Source organism: Dama dama, chromosome 13 (genome assembly GCF_033118175.1).
Source record: "Dama dama isolate Ldn47 chromosome 13, ASM3311817v1, whole genome shotgun sequence".
Classification (NCBI taxonomy): Eukaryota; Metazoa; Chordata; class Mammalia; order Artiodactyla; family Cervidae; genus Dama; species Dama dama.
Window position 1 is genome coordinate 37,536,561 of NC_083693.1, and position 14,236 is coordinate 37,550,796.

Below are 14,236 nucleotides of genomic sequence, written 5' to 3' on the forward strand. Positions count from 1 at the left end.
AGGCCCAGAAGCGGACAGCACCAGTCTCTATGAAAAGCAAGCAAAACGAATCTGTGGTGTGGGATTCGCGGCTGCCTTTGGGGGCGGGTTGGGAAGGCGGGAGTGGGAGGTGGTTTCCGAATAGTGTTTCTTCAGGTGTGCTCTCGCTGCAGACCTCTGATCTGCGCACTTTCCTGCGTGTCAGGCTTCAGCAAGAACATCTTAACTCTCCGGCGGAGGTGGTGATTTAGTCGCTCAGTAGTGTCCGACTCTGCGACCCTATGGACTGTAGACTGCCAGGTTCCTCTGTCCGTGGGATTCTCCAGGCAGGAATACTGGACTGGTTGCCATTTCCTCCTCCAAACTGGCCAGCGAGCACAAGCCTAACCGCAAACTGGACCGTGAGAGGTGACCCAGCCCCGGTCTGTACAGGGGGCCAAAATCCGGGACCCATCACTGGATCCCACGAGGACAGTCACAGCCTCCCTTTCACCTCACGGTGCACTGATGCGGGAGGAAGTTACCCTCGGGGGTTTTCATACTTTGTTAGCTTGCGGACACAATTCTTCGGATGCGCGAGAGGAACGGAGACACAACCAGAGCTGCAGCAAAGCGCGCGAGACTTCGGAGGCCGAGCCGGGGAGGCGGAGCCTGAGCCTGAGTCCGGGAGGAGGAGCCCGAGCCCTGGAGGCGGAGCCCGAGCCCGGGGGCGTGGCTCCTCGATTGATATAGCCTGGATGCCCCGGTGCGCGCGCACGCGGACGGCGATTGGTGCTGCCTGGCGGCGCGCGCGGGGCACGCCGGGACGTCGGTGCGGTGGGACCAGCGGGAGGAGCGGCGGGCGGGAGGCTGCAGGATGGTGAAGCTGACGGCGGAGCTGATCGAGCAGGCGGCGCAGTACACCAACGCGGTGCGGGACCGAGAGCTGGACCTGCGGGGTGAGTCGGGTGGGGGCAGGCGGTCCGGCCTCCCCGCCCGACTGGTGGCCTGGCCCAGCCCAGCCGCGTGCGCTAGGACCGCCGGAGCGTGGCCGTCAGCCTGCGTCCAGCGCCCTGTGCCGGACTGGATCCCGCTGTAGGCGGCTGAAGGCCCTCCCTGGGCCCTTCCGGGGTGCGCTCAGCCCGGGTCCTCCTTGCACACTGGGGCCATCTCGATGCTCCGGTCGCACAGCGGGCGTCTGCCGGGCCGCCGGGCGGTCTGAACCGCTGCGCGGTAGGGGATAAACGCACGGGTGCTTGCGGCCCTGGTGCGGAGCTAACATGACGTCGTGAGGGAGTGGACGGGGTGCGGAGTGAGGGAGCGGTGTACGGGCCGGAAGCTATCGTTTCCCCGGCGTTTCCTCGCGTTGGCTTCTGCTGTCTTTTACCCTCTATCGGAGCGTTTCTGGGAGCGGACTGTGGGCGCGAAGCCGGCGCTGCCGCCTACCGGCGGAAGCGGTGCGGAAGCCCCCGAACCGCGCGAGTCCTTAAGGGGCGGCTTCTCTGCGGGTACGGCCATCGGTCTTGGCCTGAGATCCGCTCCCGGGGGGAAACGCCGGCTGCGGGCTCTGCCTTCTGCTGGCTTTCTTGTCCGCTGAAAGCTCAGGACTTTGGTTTTTGTTGAAATCGAGTTTCTCAGAGAAAGGTTGAACTCGGGAGTAAACAGGCAGCCTTCATTGTCTGCCTTCTCTCCGAGTCCGAAGTGCGCCCAGCGTTGAGGATTCTCGTTTGAGTGCAGCGCTTCCTTTGTTGTAGCCCTTACAGCTCCTTGGCTCCATTAACTTCTTCGAGTACCTGGCACAGTCTTTATTCCCGTCTTGGACGCATCGAGGTGTTTGAGTGAGCTGTCCGCAGGGTGACTTACCGTTGTATATCAACCACTGACTTTCAGCTCTGGGTTTGAGCTGGGGGAGGTGAAGTAAGGGGGAAGTGTCTTAATACTAAGAAGATATCCCAGTGAGTTCTAGGAATCTGGCCTGTGGGGTGCAGGCGAGGTCGATTACTGTTGTCCACCCCGTCTGGACAGTGCTTGGACGCTGACAGCCGCTCACGGTGTGAAGCCCTGTTAGGTCGCTTCTCTAGCTCCGAGGCCTTGCTTTAGAGCAGTGTGAGGCACTAGTAAGTAGTCTTGAAATGGTTAGCCGCTGGTTCCTACTGATAAGTATTGTTATCCTTATGGCCCTCATCACCATCACCTTGCTCACAGCCTCTGCTGGACCGTAAGCTTCCGGCAGCTGGGATTTGAGACTGTTCTTCCTTGTGTTGTGTGCCAGTACCTTGGCAGGGTCTGGTGGTTGCATAGGTGCCACATAAACACTTTGGGAAGGAACGTTAAGCTATGAGTCAAGTTACCATTAAATGCTACTAATGTTTTAAGGCGACTTTTATTTATATTAATACTTGTCTGGGTTTTTCTCCTTTTTACAGGGTATAAAATTCCTGTCATTGAAAATCTCGGTGCCACCTTAGACCAATTTGATGCCATTGATTTTTCTGACAATGAAATCAGGAAACTGGATGGTTTTCCTTTGTTGAGAAGACTGAAAACATTATTAGTGAACAACAATAGAATATGGTAAGCATGTGCTAGTGGAAAGTAGCTTTCCCCCCTAGAGCAGATGCTGCAGAGTTCCCTGAAGAAACTGCAGTGTATATGCCAGTTAAACTAGATTTCTATTCTTTTACCTGCCTGTTTCTTAAATGGTAAGTGAGCATTTTCCCCATAGATTCAGAGTTTAATTTGTCATTGGTCAAGTCTTACTTGCATCTATTCAGAAACCTGATACATTTATATATTCATAGTAAGTTTCTAATTTAATTTAAATTAAAAATCTGGTGCTTTGTACACATTTTAGCTCATTTCTAAAATAATTATAATTATCAGAGGGGTCAAATTAAGGAGATACATAAAATTCAGCAATTATAGTTTTAACTGAATATCTCATTTTATCTCAAATCCTCTGGTATTTGTTTTTCTTTAACTGCAGCTGATATGTAGAATATTGTTTATAGAATTAAGATTTTATTTTTTTACCCACTTTCATCATCTCTGCGGGCTTTCCAGATGGCTCAGTGGTGAAGAATCTGCCTGCAGTGCAGGAGACACGGGTTCAACCCCTGAGTTGGGATGATCCCCTGGAGGAGGAAATGGCAACCCACTCCAGTATTCTTGCTGGGAAATCACATGGACAGAGGAGGCTGGCAGGCTATAGTCCTTAAGGTCCCAAAGAGTCGGACATGACTGAGCACACGCGCGCGCACACACATCATCTCTGTAAATTTTGTTGGAAAAAGTTATTGAAGGTGTGTTGATAGGGTCTTTAAGAAGTTCTGGGTGGTAAGCTGCTTTTTTTAAATAGGCACATTTCTCCTAAACTGTTGACTGTGGTTTGGTTATTGTGTATCCTGTGCTTCTGAGCTGTGACCATAGAAGCATGTATGTGTGTTTCTGTGCTTCCTGCTCACAGGTCCTGAGATGAGTGAGGTTGTTTGTGTCCACAATACTTTCTCCTTGTCTTGGGGCTAGTATGGTGGCGGGAAGAGGCCGCAGCAGCATTCAGGAGGCGTGGGTTCTCAAATCATCCTGCTTGTGTGACCTCAGACACGCCTCCTCTGTGTTTTCCTTCTGTCAGATAGTGTTGGAAGGAGGATCTCTGAGGTTCTTCCCACTTAGAAGTCCTCTGGGCAGGTGCTTAGGTCAAGTTTTTAGCTTACTGCATTTTCACTTTTATTAAGATTTTGTCTTTTCCTTTTAGCCGTATAGGTGAGGGGCTTGATCAGGCTCTGCCCTGTCTGACAGAACTCATTCTCACCAATAACAGTCTTGTGGAACTGGTAAGTCAATGGGGAAAGTGTATTTACAGGGGGGAATTAAAGGCACTGCCTGCCTTTAATAGAAAACTTGGGGAGTCCAGAAGATTATCTCATCACCTTTTTTCTTTTTCTTCATTATTAGGATATGGGCTTTTTTTGGTTGTGTGTTGCACATATCTTCCACTCTCGCTCGCTCACCTTTGGACTCTGCTGGGGGCTTGATGGAGCAGTTCCTAATTCCAGCATAATCTGTGTCACGGGTCTGTTGTCGTTGGTGCTTTGAGTTCTGTTCAGCTTCTAAAGAGACTTACCCATCTTTTTGCTAGAATTTCTGTGTCCAGTATGCTAGCCACCAGCCACAAGTGGTTACTTTAAATTAAGATATACTAGAAGTATAAAAAACACTACAGATTCCAGAGACTTAGTGCAAAAGAAAAATATTATACACTATCAATAATTTTTTATATTGACATTAAAATTGTAATATTTTGGAAAATAAGTAAAACAATATATTATTAAAACTAGTTTCTTCTGTTTTAATGTCAGTACTAGAAAATTACATATGTGACATACATTAAATTTTGTTGGGGAGTTTTATTCAAGAAATTATTGTTTTACTCCACATTTAGATCAACAATCATTTGAGACTGGTGTTCTTTTAAGATAAGGGGCAAGTTTCATTTTCTCTATTTAGATATGACTATTTTGATCTGCTTCTGCTTTTTAAATTTCTACTCTGTATGTATAATTTTTAACAGTGTTGAGCTTAGGCTATATATTGTTTTTGTAACCTAAATTTTTCACTTAAATACTGGATGTTGACATTCTTATGGCGTGACTTGATTTTAGGTTGCTGTGCCCTTGACCCCTCCGTTCCTTGCTCCCTGACTGTTCCTTTCCCGAGGGACGAGGTCCCTGAGTGTCCTTCAGACTTCCAAAGGAGTGCTTGGCTCCAAAAGTCAGAAAGCCCCCAATCTGAAGGCGTGTCCTTTCTAAACTCCATGAGGTATTTAACCCCAAATGTGCGTCCATGCGGAATGTGTGGACTATTGGGGCAGTAGATTCTGTGTGCTATAGTTGTGCTTAAAGCTGTTCGCAAAGATGAAGGCTGTCCTCTCAGTACTGAAAGAAGCATATTAAAATTGTGTGGTAGTGGATTTCCCTGGAGTTCTGTTGGTTTTACTTGTATATATTTTCAGGTTACTTCATTTGATATATCCAGATTTTTATGTATCTTACTGATGAAATGAACCTTTTATCATTTATATTTTATTATAAAATAACAATAATTTTACCTTGGCGTCTGTTTTATCCACTGCAGTATAACAAAACAAGCTTTCTTTCAGTTAGTATTTGCGTGATCATTGTTTTCCATCCAAAATTTGATTTTTTTCCTCTGCACTTATATTTTAAATTTGTGTCTTGAGAACAGAATTTGATAGGATCCTTTTTTAAAATCCAGTCTAAAGCCTGTCTTATAAATGGAATAGTCTGTTTATGTTTAATGTAATACCAGTATATTTGAGTTTATCTTCTCTCTTATCTAGAATTTTTTCACTTGCCCCATCCATCTGCAAATTTTTTTCCTCTCCTTTATTGCTCTCTCTCTTTTTGGTATTCTACTTCTTCTGATAGTTTAGAAATTAACTGATTGTTAAATAGACTCTTTATTTTCTTAGCATATTGGGAATTAGCATCCAAGTGTAAAGTTAACCTTAACCTTCACCTCCTGAACAAAACAGCACCGTATGCGTCTCACCACCCCCGCATCGAGACATCACTGTATCGTGCACAGTCTTTGTGTGGGTCTGTGTGCATGAAGTTACCATTCTTTCGTTTTTTGCAGCTTTATTGAGATATGATGGACAAATGAAGATTATAAATATTTAAGGTGTATAATATGAAATTTGATATCTGTACTCTGACACCCACCCCTTCATGTAACCATCTATGTGTGTGTGCAGTGAGAACACTTGAGTTCTATTTTTTTTTATCATTCTGGGTACACCTTATGTTATTTTTAATGTTAGTCACCACGTTGTACATTAAATCTCCAGCATTTATTTATAACTGAAAGTTTATCCTCTTTAATCAGCAGCTTCACCCCCCTTTTCCTCCACCTCCCAGCCTCTGGTAACCACCATTCAACTCTCTGTTGCTATGAGTTCCGTTTTTTGAGATTTCACATAAAACTGAGGTCCTGCAACATTTGTCTGTCTGCTCCATTTCACATTGTTCTGTAGATCTCCTCTAGTGGTGCTGCGCTAGCTGTTCTTTTCAGATTGTTCTGTAGATCTCCTTTAGTGATGGTACTGTAGTTGCGAGCATTAGCGCTCCCTCCAGTGTCGTCATGAAGAGTGGCAGCTCTCTGAGCTTGTGGCTCTGTTCCCCTCCCATGTTACTTGTGCTTTTCCTCATCGTCCCTTTTGGCGCTGCCCCACTCAGTTTAGATCTGCTCTGGTAGTTTCTCATTCGGGTGGGGCTGTTTCAGGAGGCCCTCCAGGCCTCGTCACACACCTGTTGTGCTTGTGCTTGGAACATGCCCGTCTTTGGCTGCTGTTCTTAGGCTGGGTGCCTGTTGCCACCCGCTTCTTCCTGTGTGGTGTTGTCACTGTGCAAGTCTTATAGCTCTCACAATAGTTGGTCCTTACTGGTCCCAAGTTCAGGTTCTTGCCAGAATACATTTTCATCTGGTTTGGCTGTAGCTGTTGACCATCTTTTTGGTTTTCCTATCCTTGTTGCACTGTATTTTATAGGACAGTTTGGGAAGATTGAAAAACTAACTTGTGTTCTTCCTATATATATATATATATATATATATATATATCCCCCCCCCCCCCCCCCCCACTTATAACTATAGTCCTTGTCTTTGGAAAATGTATTTGAAGAGATTTAGGGGAACCTGGAATAAAGGTGACAAAGATGACATGCCCACATTGCTCCCAGGCAGCGGCAGGAAGAACCACCTCACACCAGGTTCCCTGTATGAATAACTTTCCCTGGAGATACATCACTTTTCACATTGCCTTTTTTTTTTTTTCTATCATTACTCAGTAGCTCTTTTGAAGTTGCTACAGGAAATGATATATATTTTTTCTTTTCGTCTCTTCTGCTGTTGAGACAGAAGTTCTTGTGTCTGGGATATTAAGAAGTTCAAATTTATGAAGCAGTTATTCAGTAGAAATATACCAAGCGTCTGTTATGTGCTAGGGCTGTGCTGGGTGCTGGGGCAGGAAAGACAAATTAATATATGAAAGACAAGGTGTGTCCTTACTGCAGAGGTGTCAGCATGTCGTGGGATCATGGTGGGCTGTGGTGTTTGTGTTCTTACCTGTGGCTGTTATTTCACAGGGTGATCTGGACCCTCTGGCATCTCTCAAGTCACTGACTTATCTGAGGTATGGAAACTATTTGTGGTAGTGACAATAAAGTCTTTTAAAATAACACCATTGCTGGCCTTGATGGTAAAGTTATAGTAAAAAGTATGTTTAAAAAAACAAATATTGAAAATGTTTTCTTTGGGCTCTATTAAAATTTCCCTAGCATTAAGTTCTTATGACATTGAAATGTGAAGAATAGTGAACTTTTCCTTACTTCCTGGACATTAGACTTTATTAAAATAGACCTCTTGAATGCTATGCTAGGAACAAGACTGGCATCAAACTGTTCCTTTTCTTGTAGTATCCTAAGGAACCCTGTAACCAATAAGAAGCATTACAGACTCTATGTGATTTATAAAGTTCCACAAGTCAGAGTACTGGATTTCCAGAAAGTGAAACTAAAAGTAAGTGTTTCTCCGTTGTAAGTTGTTATTGGTTGGTGCTTTTCCTTTATACTTTTGTTACTGACTTTTATTATTAGTTTGTAATAGGAATGCGGGGGGCGGGGACAGGGAGTGTTAAGTTGATTTATTTTCCATAGCAGTGTTTATGGTGGGACTTAGAGTTAAGGTGTGTGTGTGGGGCTGGTCATTCCAGAGGTGGCCTGGCTTCAGAGCCACCATGGGCTTTGTCACAGTAGACAGCCTGCCTAGATACATGCTCTTGGGGAGCTTCATGTTGTTCACTTAGCACTAGCTGTAATTTTCAGGATGATTTTCCCTTTGTTAGGGATTTTTTTTACCTTATTTCCCAGAGAGCCCCTCCTGGAAACTCGGAGAGGGGGCTCTGCTCTCTCTAGGAACCTTCACAGCAGGGGACTGCTGTATCTCTTATTTTGAAATGGGCTCTGTGGTATTTTACCAGCCCAGAGTATTCCAGGAGAGTTTTCTTCCATGTTTTCTGAGGAATGCATCTAAATGCACGTGGTATTCCTATTTCCATTAACTCTGTGTGTGGTGTCGCTGTAGGAGCGTCAGGAAGCAGAGAAAATGTTCAAGGGCAAACGGGGTGCACAACTTGCAAAGGATATTGCCAGGAGAAGCAAAACGTAAGATCCGGATATCCAACTTCACTCCACTTCACCTTCAGAAACATTATCTGTCTGGCATTTTGCCTCTTGCGAAATGAAATGAACACCTATGACTAGTACAGTCCTAAAATTTGCACAGTGATGATCCGTGGCCCACCGTGGCCCCTATATCACGTGAGATTTCTACCAGATGAGAGCGGATGCTCCAGTATTCAGTCTGCCATGATAGTACCGCACCCTCTTCCTCTGTGGCAAGATGAACTGGGTGGTGTTTCTGAAGGAGAGAGTTTCTTGTATCAGTTTGTTAACAAAGATAAGATACTACACTGGTTGAATTACTTTCAAAGCTTTTGAAAGTAAAAGAGAAGCAATTTCTGTCAGTGTGGATTTGACGTTTTGTTCTTCCCTCCCCGCCCAAGTTTCAATCCAGGTGCTGGTTTGCCGACTGACAAAAAGAAAGGTGGGCCGTCCCCAGGGGACGTGGAAGCCATCAAGGTGAGCACGAATCAGGATTCTCAGACTGGAGTGAGCTGTTCAATCATGTAGTGACTCAAGTAATGAGTTAGAAACACAGGTTTCTCCCAGTTGTTAGAATCCAGCTATATTTCTGTGTAAGGAAAAACTAGCTTAAAGATATTATTTAAGCAGATTTTGACTTGAATTAATTATATGAGCTGGTCAAAGTGGAGGCAGCTCTGGTCTTCTCATTTTCTCAGGATGCATTTATCTGAACAGTTAGTTACCTTTGCTTGCTGTCTTGATTTTTACTTTGAAGGACTTGCTGCCTGAAAGATCCTGCTTGATGAAAAATCCTAATTTGGTAATACTGCCTCCTGAATCATCCAGTGGCATAATTCCAATTAACCAGAATTTTAGGGCACATGCACTGATTATTTGTTCTCCTGTAAGAGGGTCTGCAGCTTTTTACCAATTTGGGAACTTCATAATTTGGTTTTGGGGTTGATTTCACTGTGCCAGCAAAATTCTTCCTGCGAGAGAGACTATTTAATATTACAGTTCAGAAAGATGGCATGAGTTTCTGTGAGTGTTTTCTGTTAACTGGATGAAAATAACTGTCCATCTCTCTTGTTTCCTGGTGTCCAGAATGCTATAGCAAATGCGTCAACTTTGGCTGAAGTGGAGCGGCTGAAGGGCTTGCTGCAGTCTGGTCAGATACCTGGCAGAGAACGCAGAGCAGGTCAGGAACCACTTTCTATCTTCCTTTCCAGATTAATGATACACTCCTAGTGATCGCAAATTGCTTTAGATGCTACGATCCAAGGATGCTCGAATAGTGCCTCCTTACCATTATAATCTACACAAAATGCCTTTAAATGCTCTTTGAAAAGAAATCATTTGATAAAGAAGCTTATGTCCTAGGACTCTGGGGTTTTTGTGAAAGTTGAGACAAGTGTTAGTTCACAGCCATGGAGTGAAAGCGAACAGTGGAGGTGACTATGATGCCTTTGACCCCTGTCCATGTGGGCCCACTTAGCAGTGGGGAGCATGGGCTCTGGAGCCAGACAGACTGAGGCTCAGAGCGTAGCTTCACCAGCTTTGTCCTTGGATGAATTTCTTAACCCCACTTGATCTTAAATCTGTTTGCTCATCTTTAACCAAACAGTAGTAGTGGTGACCTAAGAAGGTTGTTGGGAGGACTTAAGTAAGGGGCTTCCTAGGCCCTGAGCACCAGGTGTGAGCTGTTCTGATTGTGAACACCAGCTCTGTGTTGGGCAGCATGATGGACACTGACTGGGGTGTAAAGTGAAAACTGCTACAGACGGTGCATGTTACAAATTTGACATGAATGTAACTGGGGGCTCTGTCTAGACCAGTGACCCAGGGCAAGTTCCCTTGAGGAAATAATGTTTGAACTGAAGCTAGAAGTGAGTAAGACATTAGAGCAGCAGTTTTCACTGTGTGGTCCTTGGGCCCATGGGGCTCCATGAGGAAAACTTACAAACACCGAGGCATTATTTGCTTTTAAGTGTAACCATTTGTGCCTGATGGTGCCAGAGCAATGGCAGGTAGAGTTGCTGGTGCCTCAGCCCAGGTACATGGGTTCACAGGGCCAATGATACTAGGTGTCATTCTGAGCTGCCGTGTACCCAGTGAGGTCCTTTGTGAAGCAGTGAGGATCGTTGGTGTTCCTGGATATCACCCTGGGGACACATCATTTGATGGGAAGAAATGGGCCAACATTTGCAATCTAACCTTTAAGAAGATACCACTTTGGGGAATTCCTGGTGATCCAGTGATTAAGATTCAGCTTTCATTGCCCAGGTTTGATCCCTGGTCAGGCAACCAAGATCCTACAAGCTAAATGGGGAGACCAAAAGAACAAAAGTGAAAAACTACCACTTTTGTCAAGTTTTGGCACAGTATCAAAAAAATAGCCACAGCTGCCTGCACAGGCTGTTAAAATACTCCTCCCTTTTCTCACTGCATGTCTTTGTGGGCCTGGCTTTCTTCACACCCTTTAGTCAGAACAACATATTTTAGCGAGTAGAGTGATGAAGGCAGAACAAGGGCCCGTCTACCACTGGGCAGACATTGCAGAGATGGGCAAAAGTAGAAAACTGCACCAACTTTCTCACTATATATTTTTATTTTAGAAAATATTGATACTGTATTTTATAAAAATACAAACATTAATGGTACTAGGTTTATTGTTTTAAGGAATTACTGTTTTTTTTTTTTAATGCTTTCAGTTTCCAATATAGTATTGATAAAAAGTAATCTACTTGAAGAAAAATTCTTTGGGTGCTAAAACTAAAGTATTTGAGAACCTGTGACCTAGACAGAGCAGAATGGCATTCTCAGGGGAAGGAGCACTCTGGTGAGAGAGCCTTGCACCCTGCGCCTGAAGGAGGACTGTGAGCTAAGGTCCAGGGCCTGCGGGGGGGACGGGTCAAAGAGGCTGGCAGGGAGAGCTCTGAGTCCAGCCACAGAGGGCCCTGTAGGCCACGAAATGAGGGACCTGTGATCCTGAGAACAGCACAGGCTGCCAAGACCTCCATGGGGCTGGTGACAGGCAGGGAGGAGGCTGTGTCACGTGGCTCACTTTGGCTGCAGTGTGGCAGAATTCCTCAGTTACTGTGCCTCCCCTTGAGCATGTTAGGTGGGCCTGGGACTCACGTGGGGCTTTTCAGTGTCGTCTGAACACATGTGGGGCACCTTGAGGAGAGGAAGGTGGGAATTGTTCATGGTTCTCTAGGTTTCAGTGGGCCCAGGCATCTGAACAGCAGTTCCCGGTGACATTCTCACTTTCTTTAGTTTTGTGTCTAGAAATGTAACGTTTGGGTCTAACTGGAAACATAATTTAGACAGAATCACTGGCTGACTATCCGCAGCAGGTAGTAGGTATCCTCTCCCATCTTTCTTTGGAATGCTCCCAGTTTCTTTGCCCATCGTTGTGGCAAGAACAAAACATAAAGTGTAAGCTTTTTATCTTGATAAAACATGAGTTGACCAGAGTGGGTTAGAATAGCAGGCATAGAGTTGACTTTCATGAAGCAGCTTTGTGACCCATTCCCTAGAAGCTGACCATCCTTCCAGGGCCTGCCAAAGATAGGTGGTCCCTGGACCTAAGTTCCTCTAGGCTGAGGCCGCTATCAGGCGTCTGCACCTGGTCTAGGGTCTGGCAGGTTAACATCAGCATTGTGGGTGGACGCCCATACATGCTCTAATCTAGGTGTGACTTCTGGCTTTGTGTGTTTTCTAGGCCCCACTGATGATGGTGAAGAGGAGATGGAAGAAGACACCGTTGCAAATGGGTCCTGAGCAGGGTGGCCTCAGCACCTCAGGACGTGTAACAGTCTACCTTGGACAGGTCCTGCCTTGTTTGTGTCAGCAAAGTAGAGTTCGTCAGCATTGTTGAAATGCTCAAAACTGCTGCTGGTAATTTTGTAATACAGATTTTGAAATCTAAAACCCAGTTTTCTACCAATAGTACAAATAAAGGACACTCTCTGTACTGCAGGTTGTGCGTCATTGGGGTGTGTGCAGTGAGGTGTGGATATGGGGAGCTGGAAATGCAGCAGGGCGGCTCTGTGGGCAGGCTTACCAGTCCTCATGAAATGTTTAGGTTTTTAAATTCATAATAAAACTATTATCTCTGTGCTGCTACTGGTTGTTAGAATTTGCAATATCAGCTGCTTTTTTTTCTTCATGAAGGATCACAAACGTCATTAAAGGCAGCCAGGCCCCAGGGCTTTGCAAGAGTCAGTGTCCTTTGAAGTTTTTGTTTAACACTCTGCACCAGCATGTGATAAATTGCTGATTTAGACAGTTAGAGGGAATGTGACATCTGCCTGTCAGTCGGTAGGATTCGAGAGATTGGGACCACCCTGGACCAGGGCTTCCCCAGCTCAGTGCACTGTGAGCCTTGGAGGTCTTGCCAGAGTGCAGCGTCTGTTGTGGGCTCTGAGGCTCTGTGCCTCTCATGGGCTCCCAGAAGCTGTCCCCCAGAGGGGACACTCAGGATCTCCAGCCTTGCTGCCCACCCTGGCCTCACCCACCTTACACCTTCAGCTTCTCCAGGGACCAGTCCCTGTGGTCCGTTTGCTGACTTGTTACAGAAAGCGCTTCCCTTGCTTTTTGCAGGTAGAGTGTGATATGGGGTCTGACCTCCTGTTCTGTGAGCAAATCGTATTCCTGGATGACTGCCGTGTCAGGAACCAAGATGTGTGCTCAGCTCCTGGCTGCACCAGGAGGGCTGCCCTGCAGGGGCCAGGCTGCTGGGGTCTGAGTGACACTTGCATCTTCTGATGGAAAGCAGAATTCAGGCCTGCCAAGCAGTTTGTGTGCAACTTGCTTTCAAAGGGTGTTTCAAGGGATGAAGTTCAAAACCCCAAGTGGTATGTATCCCTTTAGGCTCCTGATAGTGAGGTTAGAGCGTGTTTGGTTTTCACTCAGCTTGGAAGGATTTCAGTACTGTGATTGCTAGGGCTGTATCCATCATCAGTTTGGGCACATTTCCCTGAGGGACCTCCTACACCCCCACCGGCCTGCCTCCGCCCCCGCCCCCTGGCCCCATGCTTTGTCTTTGAAAGCTCCCACCAGGAAGGGTTGACAATCTTGTGACTTGACCAAAGCACTGGACTGCAGAAATGTCACAGCCATTCCAGCCTGCCCCTGCCAACTGACTGCTACCCACTCAACCAGGAACCAAGAGGGGGCTGAGAAAAGGAGAGAGGAAGAAAAGTGTCCTGTGAGAGCCCTGCTCCATTCCAGGGACCACCCCAACATACTAGCCTGGCCTTGCTCCCCTCTCCTGTCTGTACTCGCCACAGAAATACCATTTTATAGAGGACATGATGCTGTATGGAGAAAATCCTAAAGGCATTCACAGAAAACTACTGAAGCTTGTTAATTAATTTGGCAAAGTTGCTGGATACAAAATTAATACACAGAAATCTGTTGCATTTTGAGACATAAACCACCAATGGAATATCAGAGAAATGAAGGAAACATTCGCATTTACCACTGCATCAAATAGAATAAAATACCTTGGAATAAACCTACCTAAGAGGAGACAAAAGGCCCATATTCCAAAAACTAAGATGCTGATGAAAGAAACTGACAACCATACAAATAGATGGAAAGATTGGAGCTGGAGGAATCAGGCTCCCTGACTTCAGACCATGCTACAGAGCTACAGTATTCAAAACACTATGGTACTGGCACAGAAGTAGACGTATTGATAGATGGAACAGCATTAAAGTCCAGAAATAAGCCCATTTATGGTCCATGGGGCTGCAAAGAGACACGACTGAGAACACACACAGTCAATCTACAGCAAAGGAGACAAGGGTACAATGGAGAAAAGTCTTTTCAATAAGTGGTGCTGGGAAAAGTGAATAGCTTCATGTAAAAGAATGAAATTAGAACGTTCTTAAACACCATATACAAAAAAACTCAAAGTGGATTAAAGACCTAAATGTAAGGCTGGGTAATATAAAACTCCTAGAGGAGAACAGGCAGAAAAAACACTGACATAAATCGCAAAGATATCTTTTTGGATCTGTTTCCTAGAGTAATGGAAATAAAAATAA

The 14,236-nt window shown here is 45.6% G+C and overlaps 1 protein-coding gene across 1 annotated transcript; it reads left to right on the forward strand.

Moving 5' to 3' along the window:
• The first annotated feature begins 764 nt into the window (after positions 1-764).
• SNRPA1 (small nuclear ribonucleoprotein polypeptide A') lies at positions 765-12,156 on the forward strand. The gene is made up of 9 exons (XM_061158889.1): positions 765-917; positions 2,385-2,532; positions 3,713-3,791; positions 7,122-7,168; positions 7,452-7,554; positions 8,119-8,198; positions 8,600-8,675; positions 9,285-9,378; positions 11,905-12,156. Exons 1-9 carry the CDS (start codon positions 836-838, stop codon positions 11,961-11,963), a joined length of 768 nt encoding a protein of 255 aa, XP_061014872.1. The 5' UTR covers positions 765-835; the 3' UTR covers positions 11,964-12,156.
• Positions 12,157-14,236: the final 2,080 nt, after the last annotated feature.

Bases quoted from the DNA above. Each gene is read 5' to 3' on its own strand.
- SNRPA1 (XM_061158889.1), top strand. From the start codon at position 836: ATGGTGAAGCTGACGGCGGAGCTGATCGAGCAGGCGGCGCAGTACACC. The intron at 2,533-3,712 runs GTAAGCATGTGC...TTTTCCTTTTAG, and splicing joins GTGAACAACAATAGAATATG to CCGTATAGGTGAGGGGCTTG. The intron at 7,555-8,118 runs GTAAGTGTTTCT...GTGTCGCTGTAG, and splicing joins TCCAGAAAGTGAAACTAAAA to GAGCGTCAGGAAGCAGAGAA.